At 30.4% G+C, this 16818-nt stretch overlaps 1 protein-coding gene across 1 annotated transcript; it reads left to right on the plus strand.

Moving 5' to 3' along the window:
• The first annotated feature begins 1023 nt into the window (after positions 1-1023).
• HELRODRAFT_190302 (hypothetical protein) lies at positions 1024-10400 on the plus strand. The gene is made up of 6 exons (XM_009013410.1): positions 1024-1190; positions 1875-2056; positions 2142-2327; positions 5064-5132; positions 9862-10058; positions 10260-10400. Exons 2-5 carry the CDS (start codon positions 1880-1882, stop codon positions 10027-10029), a joined length of 600 nt encoding a protein of 199 aa, XP_009011658.1. The 5' UTR covers positions 1024-1190; positions 1875-1879; the 3' UTR covers positions 10030-10058; positions 10260-10400.
• The last annotated feature ends 6418 nt before the right edge of the window (positions 10401-16818 follow it).

Consider the following 16818-nt stretch of genomic DNA (forward strand, 5'->3'; position numbering starts at 1 on the left):
AACTTCTAATATCTAATGTCGCATCTTAAATACTATATTAATAATTATCACGTTCGTTAAGAAAATTAATTTTATTGGGCAATGAGACAAAATAACTTGTGAGACTTTAGTATTGTGGGGTAAGCAAAACAAATTCTTAAGTTAGCACGTTTGCTTCATCGAAAACAAGAAAAAAACATAATATATACAGTTTTATAAGTTTTTATTCAATCGAATACATAGTTCTTTTAATTAAATGATACACATTTTTTACATTAACTTATTAGCAGTTTGAAAACTGTTTAAAAACAATGATGTACAGTACAATGTCTTGAAGTACCAGTAGCGTCTTTTCTACTAATTAAAATGACTGTGTTTTTTATTTATCCACCGCAGGATTTTTGAATCAAATTATTGTCTTGGTTTTTAACGGAATTGTTCAATCAAATTTATAACCTAATTTGATCCAACTAAACGAGCCACAGAATTGAAACTTTTGATGTCCCGTGAATTTATTTATCTGATATAGGATAGAAAGCACGTAATTACTATATGAATTGAATTACTGTACTTGACATGAAGGTTGACCTGGAAGCGTTTGCGAAGTTTTATTCTATTTTTTTTAGCTCACGTTAAACCCAAACTTGTGCTGTTACTGGGTTCCCTGCACCAGTTTTAAAGATGATAATGCTGTTCTTGTTTCCAGTAAAGTTTATAATGGGAAGAATACGATGGGAGCAATAACAATAAAATATACCGAGAAAATAGTTTGAGGATTGGAAAATTAAAGTTTCACGAGGAAAATGATATTTCGATCGACTGATCAATCAATCAATCCATCAGATTTTAAAAAGGAAGTGTCTTCAAAATAAATGTTAGAAATTATAGAACACATATACAAATTAGTAAATAAAATAAATAATTAATAATATTTATCAAAGATAAATAAATTAGAAATGTTGATATATATATATATTTGAGTTATTGTAGATGTGTAAAAAGAAATAGAAAGTTGGCAACACCAAACATTCAACAGTCCAGGTAAACAAGAGATCGGCTGAGGCACGTACGTACGTGCGTATAATATAATTATTTTTTTAATGATTTTAAAAAGAATAAAGATATTAATATAATAAAAATAGTATTTCATGTTTAATATTTATATTTCAAAAATAATATAAGATTTATTAAATCCGATCCGAATGAGAAAAGTAAGTATGATAAGATTTCAGTTTTACTTTGAAGAATTGTTTTTTATTGTTTATTACTTTATTATTTTTATTCAATGTAAAATAATCAAAAGTCATAAATAAATGAATAAAAATAAACTAATAATTTTCATGACTATGTCGTTTCTCTCATTTTTTTTATTTAAAACTATTCGGAAATCAGCTAAATGGAAATTTATTTTGATTAAAAATTAAATTAATTAACTTTCAAGGTTTTTTAATTTTCTACGACACTTACACTAGCAGACTAGCTCTAGTTGCAGGTGTAGTGTCGAGTTTTAGACTAGACCAGGGTAATAATGTGAGTAAGTAGGAGAGTAGACAGTAGATGACTAGATTCTATTAGATGATCTGTAACTTAGTATAGCAGGGTTAGAGGATTAGTTAGTGTTACTTGGTTACTTAACTTAGTTAGCGTTAATGTTAGCCAGGATTAGTTAGTGTTACTTGGTTACTTAGTTAGCGTTAATGTTGTTATTAAGGTTAGTTAGTTTTACTTGGTTACTTAACTTAGCACTAGCCTAAAAATTTTGAGAGTAGCCATTCATCCACTATATAATGCTTAAAATTATTAAATGTTTATAATTGTACTGCAAAATAAAATAAATAATCTTTACAGTTTTACAGGTATGGTTGTAATTTTAAAATATTTTTTCATAACTTCAGATTAGATGGCAACCTACATACTGAAACCAGGAAAAGATGCCAGATGGTTGACACTGGATGTCTGTAAAGAATTTTCCAAAGGAGAGTGTCCCAATGCAGATACTGAATGCAAGTTTGCACACCCACCCTCTCATGTTGACGTTCACAATGGAAAAGTTGTCTGCTGTTTTGACTATATCAAAGTACATTTCTTACTTTAAATTTTGTTGAAATGATGAATACCAGAAAATAAAGAAAAAAATTAACATGAAATGAATTGTTTTCCAGAGCAAGTGTCAGCGATTGACTCCTCCTTGCAAGTATCTCCACCCACCCACGCACCTAAAGGAACAGCTTCTCGAGATGGGTCGGCAGAATCTGATCGTTAAAAACTTACAACTTCAAAGTGCTCTTACTTCGGGCCTCTTACAGCCTGTCATTGCAGTCTCTGCTGCTTCCAACTCATTACCTTTCGTAAGTTTTTTCAATTTTTTTCTTTATTTCAGTAATCATTTTTATTACAGTTTGACTTTATTTTTGGTTGTCTTAATTTTTACGTTTGAATTTATTTTTATTTGTGGGAGGAAATAATTATTGATTGTTTGTTTGTTCTATTACATTTTTGTATGTATTGTATTCCTCGTTTTAACATTTTCATTGGAATGCTAGTTATATGCCTTATTTTGGAATGATCTGGTAGAACTTACTGTACATTATGCTAGGGTACTTTAAAAAATTACATGACAAAAATTACATTACTTTACATAAATTACATACTCTAATAATAGTTAGCAATTTTTGAACAACAAAAAAAAACAGTATTATTGTAGTTAATGATTTCGAAAATATTATTAAGAACTTCATTTTTGGTTTTAACTCAACTTTGCTCTTTCCATACTTAAAAAATTATAGAGGATTGTTGTGTTATTGATATATAAATATTACTAACAATTCATCATCTTCATTGGTATTGTCATATTGTTTATTGCTTTGAATTAATGGTTCAATGAGATTTTTAATCTCATATTAATTTGTAAACTCTGTCTAGTTCATTTTCAACATAATTTAATTTGGTAATATAATTTTTTAAGAATTAGTTATTAAAGTTTGTGAGTTGTACATACGTGTTCATGATGAATGAATAAAAAAAAAATGTAGTGATGTGATGATGGATGTTTTTTTAATTTATGTGGAGGCAGCTGATGTTGATGTTGATGCTGTTGCATTCATCTCAGTTCATCAGCACAGTCTTGCCTATGTTTTTTAATAAATTTTTGTTCACTATGGTTGATCTTTGTTGATGTGTCTTTCTACTCTTCTTCTTTTTTTTATTTCTTGTTTCGGATTTGATAGCCTTAAATTGTAATTAGCTCATAAGTTGTTTACTGTTACGATTTGGTTGTGAATGATTTCTACATAATTTTTTGGGTAATATTGTTCAACTTTCATTCTATATTAACATATTGATTATTTTGATGGTTGCAAGATATAGGAGACAAGCATTATCATAATTTATGTGTCTCACTTTCTTTCAGATCCTAACGGAGCATTTCAAAATTTTTTATTTTCCTATTAATTTATTAAACTTCATTCAAGACATGGAAGTGAAATTTTTTTGTAGTCTTAGAAATCTTCAATCCAGTCTTCTGGTTGTTGATTTTGTTATGATTTTTTTCATTTTGTTGCCTGTAGTCGTGAATATACTACACAAACTTGTGGACCCTATTTTTATGCAAATGTTAATTATGGAGAATGAAAAGGTACTTACTTGACATTACTTAAATGCTGGCTTTTCGTTCAAATGTTTGCAATCATCTAAAATTTTAAACAAATGAACAAATATATTATGAAGTCAAATTCAGTTTTTAAAACAAAGTAATTAAAAGAACTGACTTTGTTATCGTTTTATTTTCCCAATGAAGTTAATTTTTCAAAGTTAAAGTATATTTGGAAGAGATCTGCCAATTTTTTTTATGTTTAGATTGTGTATGTGGCTTGTAGAATGTCACAGAAGTTGATTTTTGTTAAATATATGTGTGGTTCATATATAAATGAATCTTCTGTGGATAGCAATGTGTTTTGGGCTGTTGTTATTAATGAAAAAAAAGTTGTTGACTGTGTTGATATCACAAATGAATATGTTGTTACTAAAATAAGATTGGGCGTATTTGCAACATTGTAAACGTTGGAGAGCATTGCTCTAGAAATTATTTGATTCATTGCTACATCATTATTCTTGCTCATTCCGGGAATTCTTCTGACGGGAAATATTAGTATTATTGATATGTTTTTCATTCTGTAGGCAGGCAGTCCTTTTCTTATTTTATTTTTCTATTTTTAGAGATGGTCATGTGGTGTGTCTTGCTTGGTGCAATGTTTGTTTCCAGCTGTTTTTATAAGGTGCAATGCAAAATTATTTACATCATTAACTGAAATGTTACTGTGCTTTCTGAGATTGCATATGAAATTGAGTTTGATACTGCTTGATAAATCAACTCTGAATAAAAAACGCTGCTTATAAATTAAAAAAAGGTTGATGACCACTAATTACCTAATTACTTATTAATTACTTAAGACACTGGTAATAAGGATGATTAAAAAAGTGGTGGAGATGTGATAATGAAGAATGCTTCGATGATGACAGAGTTAGAGGTGGTTGAAGAGGATGAAGTTGATAAGGATGACGATAAATTATGAGAAAAACTAAAAATTTTTTAAACTTCATACATAATTTATAGTGCATGAGTGTTCCCATAATGTTAATCATTTAAAATTTAAATTTCTTCTTGTTATTCCATTATGTTGTTCAGTGTCAACAAATATTCTTGTAGATATATTTGTTTGTGTGTGCATTATGGAGCAATAAATTATTATACTGAAGTCATTTTAGATCATTTTTCCTCTTTTAATCGCCTAATCATTTAATAAATGTTAGCATATTTAGATTTTTTTAGATTTTTATGATAAACATTTTTATGATATTGTAATTTGTGCCTATTGTAATTTGTTTGTAAAAAAGTTAAACATGGGAGTTGATTCCTACATTACGAGTAGCTAACATTACGTTACGTTACGTCACGTTACGAGTAGCTAACATTTTTAGATAAATTAGATAAAACATAAACATTAATGGAAGGGTCTATCCCAATTGAAATATCTGCAATAAATGTTTCAGCAATCATATTGTGATCACTATTTTTTTATTTCTAGATTTCCTCAGCAAAGCCTGTCATACCACCTGCTTATCAGACCATGATATTACAGAATCAACAGTATGCTGTGAGTTCACCTCTATTCATTTCCATAACTGTTGTTTATTGCCTAGTTTGTTTTAGTCTTGAGATAGTTCTGTATCTTTTATGGCTGCTTTTTGAGAGGTTGATGTTATGCATTAAAGATGTGTTTCGTTGATTTAATTTTAAAAGAAATTACAAAGAATATTTGATATTCCTTGCTCGTCGATGTTAACACAACGCTCATACACACGCTTAACAACATTGAAAATAAAGGATGTGTTTGCATATCTAAAGGTTTATGTTGTTATAAATCTATATATATATATATATATATATATATATATATATATATATATATATATATATGTTATATATATTAGATGTAGTTTGTTTTAAATATGTTTAAAATCAGCTGAACTCATAATGCAAATTTAATTTGTAGTTTCTAATAAATAGTTTAAGACAAATTGTTATTTTAAAGGTTTTTAAAAATGTGCTCGCTGTTTATTTAAAAATCTTTTCTTATGATACTTGTTAAGCAAGATGAAAAAATTTTGCAAGTTATTTATTTAGCTTATCAAATTTCAAATCTATCTAGCTTACAAATGTCCTGGTTATGACATTAAACTGACCCTCACTGCCTTGTGAGGGATGTTGGATCATCAAAGGCTAGGCCCACCGCTTATAACTGTGGTTGCGTAAGGAAGGGCGTCCTGCGTAAAAATTAGCCAAATAAATTACTTATGATGGAATGGCATCGAGGGGTATTTCGGTGTCATCATAGGTAGCCAAACGGCAACCCCCTAATCTCGGGGAAAATGTCGTCTAAACGTGTGTTGTTTGTTTAGCTTACAAATGAGGTTTGTCTAAACCTTCTTCTCATTATACTTTAACATTTTTGTTTGACAGTCTTACAGTTGTTGTTCTATCTATAATAATATAGAAAAATGTTACTATCCGGCTGATTGTCTCAAAAATTATTAAAAAATTGTGCAATAAATCATAAAAATGTTTCTCAATATTCTTCAAATAAATAACTAAATAATCCTAGGTATGAACGTTTCGTGGATCATTAAACTATTCATACATCTCCTTTTATCTGAACAATCAAACAATTTTTAATCCATCCTTTGTTGCTTCTTTACCAGTATAATGATATTGAGTCAATTCACTTCTACTGATAGTTTACAATTTTGTTATCGTAACATTGCAGTTCAATCATTTTTTTTTATTTTAGGTTGATCAATTAATTTAAATTTTTATATATTTTTTATTCTGTTTTTTTTTCAAATAAATTTCATTCATTTTACAATTCGTTTTCTTTGTTGCATGAAAATTGGAATTACTTTCTTCTTTCAAACGTGTTGCATTGTTGTGTGTGGATAGATTAACGTCAGATTTTGTATTGTGAGTGTTCTGTAATATGTCACTCTCTTTAGATCATTAGATCATTGGCTCTGTTGCGTTTCTCACAAATGTTACTTCCTGAATGAATGAATGAATGAATGAATGAATGAATGAATGAATGAATGAATGAATGAATGAATGAATAAACAAAATGAATAAATACACATTTTTTAATTATTATTTATATATTGGTATATATTTTTGTAGACATAAAACACCTGCTTGAGTAAAGACCATGGAATAATTTTCAATTTTCAATACTAATAATATGCAGATCATATCTCTCTACTCCACTCACATTTTTCTGGTAGATATAGAAACAAAATTTTTGAATATTTTTCCATTTTGTAAAAATGTTATTTAATGTTTATTAAGTATTTTCAAATGTTGGATTTGCATTTATTTTTATTAACGTGTTTTTACATAGTTTAGTATAAACTGAAATAAAGAGAAGTTTTTTGTATTATGTATATAGTATTAATTTTACTTTGATCTTCCTTTGTTTACCGGTGCAAAACTTTTTTATTGACTGCCGATTTTATTTCCAAACAAATGTTTTCACCTCCTTGTACATGTTGCTTGAGTGCCAGCTACTCCACAATCTCAATTATCTTCGTTTTTTCGATTTTTATGAAAATTTCAGAAATTTTCTTCGTTGAAGGAAATCCATTTCTTGCTGTTGTCAATTAGATTCTCTCGTTATTAATTGGTTGATTTCTTTCTTCAAAATGATCAAAAATTGAAGTCGCTATTTATTGATGAAAGTCTTTTTAAAAATCCTTCTCTTGTTCAAAAGTGACTACTTTTTCTATAATTTGAATGAAAACTGGTTATTTTCTTTACAGAATTTTATTATTTTGTAAAAAATTGTTGCCATGCAATGATGAATCTTTAAAATGATATTCATCAGGACAGCATAAAACAAATGTAACAAACATATTGATGATGTCTTACTTAAACACTCAAATATTCTGGATTATTATTTTTAATGTAATCTCTACTTTTGTGTTGAGAGTTTGTTTTTAAACTTTGTCTGTTGAAACTATTAATTTAGAAAATAAATTTCTCACCAGAGTACTTTATTTCAAGGTTCATTGCCACTATTATTTTTTATACTTTAAATTTTGAGATTTTGTTTCCATACTCTCTATGTTGTAGATCTTACATGGCAGTAAATGTACAACATAAACAAGGGGGGAATTATTTTTGATGTACCACACATCCTGGTTGCCAACTGCTTGTCATTAATTATAATGGTTATAATAATCTGCTTGGCTCTTTAATCATTTGTTTTTAATTATTTCTCTTCATTCACATCTGGTCCTTTTTATTACTTATCATATCTTTTAAAGGTTATACATGCAGTATCAATAAAATCTCAAATTGTCATTATTAGGGTGCATTTATTTAAAAAATTTCTACCTATTTGTTTTATTCAATTTTAATTTCTATCATTTATTTCAATATTATACTAAATATAGATTAAAGACGTTTGTATAAAAATTGGTTAACCAGTCTGTTTTAACATCCATAAATAAAAATGATAAAACCATTGGTGGCAATTTCCCCACTTGTTATTTTTGTTTAATTTTGCTTTATTTACATGTTGATTGGTTGAGTTGTTTGCAGGAATTTTTTTAAAGTTATTGTTATTCTTTGTGTATGTGTGTTTGTGTGTGTGTGTTTGTTTGTGCGTGCGTGTGGTATGTACATGTTGTTTTACTTTGACCAATTGTGATAAATTTGTATATTCTATTAATTTTATAACTAACGAATGATCTGTTTTTACCATCATTATATTGAAGATGTGAGCTGCATGTCAGAGTATTTTGTTTATCATTGACATTCTTTATACAACTAAACACTTTAGTGAGTGCATGTTCAGTAGAAACAAATATTTGACCAGTTAAAATTATAAAAAGTTGGCAGACGCTGTAAAAAAAATGTAAAATTAATTAAAGATTCAGTATTTTTTTATAATATAAAGGCTTCTCATTGATTAAAATCTTTATTTGTGATTTAACAGCGTTATTTAACTGGTGAGATGTTTCACAGCAATTCAAACATGATGATTATGTTCCTGCAAATTTAATATATAATTACTACCACTTGACTAACACAAATTTGTTCAAAAAACACAGGAATCAAACACTAAAACCCACATAAATGTTTTTGTATGTATACTAACCATGTATGTCTATACTGACCATGTATGTATATACTGACCATGTAATTATAAACTGACCATATAAGTATACTGATCATAAAAATGTTGTTTTTGTAATTACTGCAACTCTATGGTACATGCTCTTCACCTATGCACTTGAGTTTATGGTCTGACTGACTGACTGACTGACTGACTGACTGACTGACTGACTGACTGACTGACTGACTGACTGACTGACTGACTGACTGACTGACTGACTGACTGACTGACTGACTGACTGACTGACTGACTGACTGACTGACTGACTGACTGACTGACTGACTGACTGACTGACTGACTGACTGACTGACTGACTGACTGACTGACTGACTGACTGACTGACTGACTGACTGACTGACTGACTGACTGACTGACTGACTGACTGACTGACTGACTGACTGACTGACTGACTGACTGACTGACTGACTGATATTAAACCGTTACAGATGTTTTACTTGTTTGAAATTCAGTCATTAAATGGTGGTCTGTGATATTAGTTAACATGAGATAACTGCACTGCAATGTGAGTTCGGTGCAAGGTGATATTTTTGAACAAATTTTCATCACCATTATTCAACATCTGCTTATTAAGTGAATATAGATGATTCTCTTTAAGATAATTTTCATAATTTTTTCTCTTCAGTTTATCATTCATAGCAGTAGACGTTTGAACATTTTGCAATTGCCAAATAATTGCCTCTATTTATTCATGTATAATTAGTAACTGAGCCATAGTCACTAATCAATTAAATGATTATTTGTTTCGCTAGTTGGCAATTACTTATTCATTTGTTTATTAATTTCTTATTTGTTAATAAATTTCTGACCTAGGCATTGCTTTTCCATGCAATGATGATATTCAATTTAAGTTAAACATGACCTGCATAGATGGACAGCTATGTATAAATATTTATAGGAAAGAAAGTGTGCTTCAACGTTCATCAGTAATTCTTGGTGAAATCTTTCACTCAAAAACTTTCACTCAATCTAACTTTCACTTAGATCTTTAATTTCATTTTGTAATGCTTGCTCCCTATTTTAATTTAAGCTGTTAAAATGTTTGATTTCAACAGTAATGTTAATGATGATAAAAAAATAAAAATACATACAACATTAAAATATTTTCAATAATGATGTTGATAATGCATTCACCAAACAGACAGCCGGCAGTCCATACATCATCCCCTCCACAACTCCCAGTTTACCGTATCATCACCAGCAAACGCAGTACCAGTACATCAGTCCCCCTGCATACCCCAGCAATGGTGTCCTACAGCTGGTGGTTCGTCGTCTCAATACGCCCCCAATGTCATTCCTCTCAACATGATCAACGCTTCTAATAATTATCAGCTGCAAGTCTGTTCTCGTTTAAATTAATCACTATTTTTTTATATTGTTGGTGGCCATTTCGTTTGAGCCGTAATTAAATAAATTGTTTAGCAATTTTCTTGTTAAGTAGTTCACAGAGTGACAGTTTCATGCAATCTTGTCTAATTTTATGTCTGCTTCGTGGATTATATGTCATCATCTGATGACGCTGCCATATCGTGACGTCAGGTCATTCCGTACATAGATGCTTTGGTGCCCCAGGCAGATGCCACTATGAAGTTGAGGCAGCAGGTGCAACAACACCAACAACAAGCGTCCCACCAACAAACCGTCCAACACACACAACAACTTCTTCTTCAAACAACAATGGTAGGTTTTATTGATCGTTGTTGCTTCATTCAATTCACTTAAGGGTATTGAATTAAATTTGATTGTTTCATTGATTCGTCGGATGTTAAAGACACATGACTCATTCATATTGACTATTTGAGTAACTTTTTGCATTTATCTATACTAAGGGTATATAGATGTTTTCCTGTTTATTACAAACATTGCTTAAATAGGAAATTGTCATCTGATCATAAAAATTCCAGTTGTTGAATAAAGTGCGTGTGTGTTTACGTGAATGCGTGTGTTGGTATTGGCTTTCTGGAATGAAAATAGCCGTCACTACCCTTAAATGAAATGAAAGTGAAATGAAAATTCGGTTGCTGTAGTAAAGACTAGATTAAGAAATACACTGTAAGATGAGAAGAGTGATCTGAGAATGAAGAATGATTAAAAATGTAGTTCTTGTAGATGAAGAAGCATGATTAGTTTTTGTATTACATCAGTTAGCCATTTTTGATGATGTGAGTAAATTAGGATCTTGTCAGGGCTGAAGTTAAAGACATATTGGTTAAGTTATGAAACATTTCAAATGAGGTTTAGCTTTTAAACCATGCTTCAAAATATGAGAAATAAATGAAACTTGAAGAATATTTTACTGGAAACTCTCAAAAATTACACTACCATAAAATTTCCTACTTTATTTCTTCTATATTTTACTTATTAGTTACTTTTATATTTTTATTCTATGCAGTTATACTCTTCATTTCATATCTATTGTTCAAGTAGATAAGCCTAAAGTTTAAATATAATCTCTTTGTTGCCTTGTACATAAATGAATATAATTTATTCAATATTGATTCGGGCAATGTTGTTATCGATTGTATGCAACATTTTATGTGATGATGCGAGATGCTGGTTGTCACTTCGTTGCAAATGTTTGTTTGTTTGTTCGTCTGTCTGTCTGTCTGTTTTTGTTGCTGATCTTGTTACTGATATTGTTGTGTTAAAGTTGAAATCAAATATATTGTTCACTGAATTAACATTACATCATGTCATTTATTTCAGATCTGTTAAATATTTCAGATGAAAACCTTGTGAGAATCAACTGATTTTTTTTCTAATTTTATTCTTCGTTTTCCTCGTTCTCTGTTTTTATTCGCTGATAAGAATTTTAGTATTTCATTTTCAATGTGCTCATGATAGCTTGCTGCTTCTTAGATGGCGATCATCATCATCATCAACATCATCACCGCTATCATCATCACTACCATCATCAACATCATCATCACCATCCTCATCACTACCATCATCACTACCATCATCAACATCATCATCACCACTATCACCATTATCATCGTCGTTGTCACCATCATAACCATAGATCAGTTGAAGAGTAGTTTTGTTTCGTGGCTTGGTTTTAATGCCAGACGTTATTTATTTTACAGCTAACTCAATATTTGTTTGTTGCTTATAGTGTTGTGTTGGTGTTGCGAACGGTACTGCAGATTCGGTGTTGCTATTGAAATGATCGAAATGACACACACACACCATCACATCACGCCGATGGTGGTTGAAGATTTTTTTGATACATAGAGAATGGATCATTTCAGTCCAGATCGTCTTTGTATAGCTTGCTTTGTAATCCTCCTCTATTCAATAATTTCTCTCTTTTTTATGTTCTGAAATAATGCATTGTATTCAGAACTCAGTTTTGTTTGAAACTCTGATTTATTTTACCCACTAAATTATTTTATATTTTTCATGTTTGCTCTTTTTTTCAAAAATCATTAATTTAATTTATTATTTTTTTCATTAAAATACGTTGTCAGCTCAGTTCATTTGAAGCATAATCTCCATTAACTGTATGTTAATGTGTACGTACGTTTAGCCAGGAACTGTGGATCTCATTATAATAATATTGTAAATAGCTTGTTCTAACATAAAGTCATGCATTCCATTAATATCATTGAAATAGTATTCTCATTATTTGCATTCAATTTTATAATCTTTTTTCGTTCATATTCGTTTTTTTTAAATCTCAGAGGCTTGAAGTATTATGTTTTTTTAATATAACGATAAACGTTTCGATATTTCATTTTATTCAAGTTAGAGAAGTGATGACGATGCGGCTGGTTATTTTAATTTACATTTTCATGTTCAGACCTGCCTGCCACGCTAAGCTTTCGTGTTTAATAAATGATTTCATCACTGCACATTCCATGATAATATCATTAATTATTATTATCATCATCATTATGTTAATCATAAAAACATTTACTCGTTTGTAAGTTTCTTCATTTATACTTTTTCTATGATTATGTTTAGATAACTTTGCATGAAATTCTTCATAACTTATCTTAAATATAATTAAATTAAATTAATTAACGAGGAAATGCATTAAATAAGATAATGCGGATAAAAGTTTCTTGATTATATAACACAACATTCCCGTTGTGTTTCCACCATGCACCACGTTGTATGATGAAAATTATTAACATACAGGTGACTGATGATAAGGTGAGCGTTGCATCACAGAGCAGGAAGAGAGCTCATGATGCTCTGGATCCTCATCCTCCTCACGCGGTATGCTGCTGCTCCATTCTCTTCCTTCCTTCACTTCTCATCCTTAATTTTCATAATATCATCATCATAAATGTAATAATGAGTGCAACAGCGGCCACAAAATTAATGACATTAAGTTGGTGATGCTGGTTTTTATAATTTTTTTGCATGCAGCTTAGCCGGAGGAAACCGGCGTTGATCTATTCTCAGTTAATTAACGCACGTAATTAATGCACGCAGTTGGCAGTAAGTAGTTTCACTTGAACTGAAGCGTTGGAAATTATATACACAGACACATACACTGATATTTCAATTTGTTTATATCGTCGAATCCAACAATTGTCAAATTGAACAATCGTGTGAAACAACTGAATGAAAAGAAAGAAATCTGATGTCGACTTGTGAGAAGCGCTGTTCAAATTCAGCAATACAACAATTACATTATTTATTTAGCATTTTTGTTGAATAAATCGAAAAAAAAACAAATTTTTAAAAACAATGTTGCTTGGGATAATTTAAAATGGCGCAACTTTGCATTGTTTATTGCAAAGTAAGTGTATTGTTTAGTTGGGATGTATTTTAAAATTGGAGACATAGAGTTGCCGGATAGGAACATGCATTATTACCTACATGTAAACTATCAGGCAGTTGGCTTAAAATAAAATGTGTTTTCAATTACACTGAAAATTTAATAATTTAATCAAATCTTTTGGTATATCTTAGAAGCATATCAATGTTTTATTGCATTCCTTTTCGTTAATTTCGTTACCAGCTACTATAAAATGTTACATGATATGATGAAAAAGAATGATGAATAAAAGAGCCAATGTCAAATTCTTACAAGTTCTCTTCAGTTGCAAGTTGCATCACCTCTCAATCGCCTTCAACCAGGGCAACTCTCATATTGAAATATTGAACCTGAATACACTTTTGTAGAAGCCGAAATACCTCTCAGCATTTTTGACTCTACATTCATTTTTGGCCATTCGACTTACTCACCAAACTTATTTATATACAAATACATTTAAATGATACTTTTGAACATCTCAACATTCTAACTTTTAACTTCTAACTTTTAATAACAGCTTCGATCTAAGTCCCACTTGAATTGAATAAATTCTATCTTTTATAACGTTTGCAAGTCATCGCTTATATCATCTTCATTCCAACATTAATTCATTTGCATTTGTTTAGGAATATATCAACATGTAAAAAATGCACGTGATACAGCGCATCACACACATTGCATGTGATAGGTGAGGGTCTTTTTGCAGTCGAATCTGCTCACTACTACAGCAGTGCCAGACATTTAACCGCTACGCCATCGCGCCATCCAAATTGAAAAATTAAATTAAAAAATTAAATTCGGAAATCCCGCAGATGACAGGACCAGCAGCTTCTTATATTCCATCCATGAAACGAACAGCACTGATTGACGCAAAGAGTGGTCTGCCCATGTACACACAGCTGCCGTCACAGCAGCTCTCTTTCACGCAGTTACCTCTGCCCTCACAACCTCAATACCTTCCATTACCATGTTATTAGTATACATTTATATTAATACATTATTATGGCTTCATTAATGTTTTGTTTCATTGTTCATACGATGTTATTGTGATAAAATGAAATTCAGATATGATTGAAATGTGGGGAAGTTTTAGGAAGCTAAAGCTTCGAATCCTTAAATGGTGCAGAAAAATGTACGAAGAGGTGGTTAAGATAGATACTTAATTCTAGCCATGACCGTATGCTCAACAACGTACGTAACTGTGCACCTAACTCTGTACTCTCAATAGGACACTTAACTGTACACTCGAACGCATTTTCAATTGCTGCCTGAACTGTCGTAACTGCACACTTATTTGCACATTCAACTGCACACTTGTTCGCTCACTCAACTACTCATTCAATTGAATGCATTGAATATAAACTGAACTGCATTTTTACTGTACAGTAGGTACACTATATGGTGGTATCAATGAATAGCAACGAATCTTAGATTATTACAATAATTTTTAATGCGTTGTTCAATAAACGGATGTGCCACTAACAGGTAATGATGATGACGTCATTGTTCACGATAATGATGATGTCGTTGTTAGTCATATTGATGATGATAATGATGATGATTCATTCTACAGCTATGCAATGTGAACAAAAACGTTGATTAGTTAGATCACTCAGTGTTATACTTTCCAAATTAATTTGTAGTACATAAACTGGAGTATGTTACCAGAGCATGATGAAACATATTTTTTATTTCTTACACCTGCAGTGCCAGCCAATGCTGCCACGTACATCCAGAGATTGTAAACTGCGTAAATAAGGTTCGGTGTCTGCTGTTTTTATCCTTCATTTAACGAGTAAACCGTGTCTCTATTGTTAGGTATAGTGGTTGGTGCCCATTATATGTTGTGTGCTGTTATTGCGCTGTACCTGTTTCAATCGCTGTCTGTAACTCAGTAATTATCATCTTATTCCTTGCATTTTCTTAGCAGGGTTTCTAAGTTAGGAACTGTGTTTAAACAGTTCTGTATTGTGATCATATTAATATTTTAGTTGCTATAAATTTTATATTTCTTGAATGATAATAATATTACTCAATATTTATCAATTTTTATACAATCATATCACTTATATAATTACATCTCTTATTTAATTACATCAGTCATGTAATTAATTTTTTAACTCTATCAATTTTGATAGTAACTTTCTTCATGGATATGTTGATGTAATCTCATACAAATTGCACACAGCGATACGTTCTTTCAAACTTCAGCCTCCATGCTTTTTGCAAAATTAATTTTTTTCTTCTTCCTCTTATTCTTAAAAAAGGCTTTGATTTTATAACTTTACTAACCCCATGTTGAAATGTTTCTCAATTTTTATTTGTTACAGAAGTGCACTGTTCAGCTGTGGTCATTTAACCAGAAATTGATTACAAGGTAACGGAAAGTTTTTCTAAATTTTGCCATTGGTTGGAGCCTGGAAGACATCACAGAACTTCATTGACATTATTGTAACACTAATTTATCAAACAGTTTTATTATATTCATTTAAAATATTCAAATTCGGATTTGGATTTTCATGTACAGAACTTAATGAGTGGATATATTTCTTTAAATAAGAACCTTTGTTTTAAAATGTTGACTCTTGTTATTTATTGAAAATAAGTATTGCAGATTATTATTAAATTATTCGTCATTTTGTATTTCCGCTGATTTTATAACAGTTGAAATAGTTGCTCTAATCAGTGAATGTTATTTAGAGAATTTTTAGACGCATTGGTGAAAACTTTAGATATTACAAAAAGTAATTTTTTCAATTCGCGTGCATTTACAAACATGGTTGTCAGTCTGTTAACATTTTTTGGTTTTGAATTTGTTATGCATTGCGTGTGTGTGTGTGTGTGTGTGTGTGTGTGTGTGTGTGTGTGTGTGTGTGCAACACTAATCTCATTGGTGAAGTTTAGAAGACAAATTTTTTATAAACAAACATTCTACATTTATAGCTTTCATTGTAAAGTATGTATATGTATTTTGTGTGTGTGCGTACGTGTGTATGTTTGCGTGTGGGTGTGTGCGTGTGTGTGATATATATGTTTCACTTCTCCTTTACCATATCAATTTTGATTTTTTTCTAATTGCAAATGTTTTAATTCTCATCCACATTTTGCTGGCTCTAACTTAGCGGTCGGACTTTCACAAAAAGTCTTAGCAACTTTTTTTAAGTACGAACTCGTTGCATTATATTTGATGATCGTTATATGAATGTATATATGTAGCATATAGTTTATACGTTATTAATTTATAGACGTTTAAGAATCATGTTTTTATTGTTGATATTCATTCTTCATATTGATAACGCGTCACGTATTGATTTATTTACGACTCTA

Source organism: Helobdella robusta, assembly GCF_000326865.2.
Source record: "Helobdella robusta unplaced genomic scaffold HELROscaffold_12, whole genome shotgun sequence".
Classification (NCBI taxonomy): domain Eukaryota; kingdom Metazoa; phylum Annelida; class Clitellata; order Rhynchobdellida; family Glossiphoniidae; genus Helobdella; species Helobdella robusta.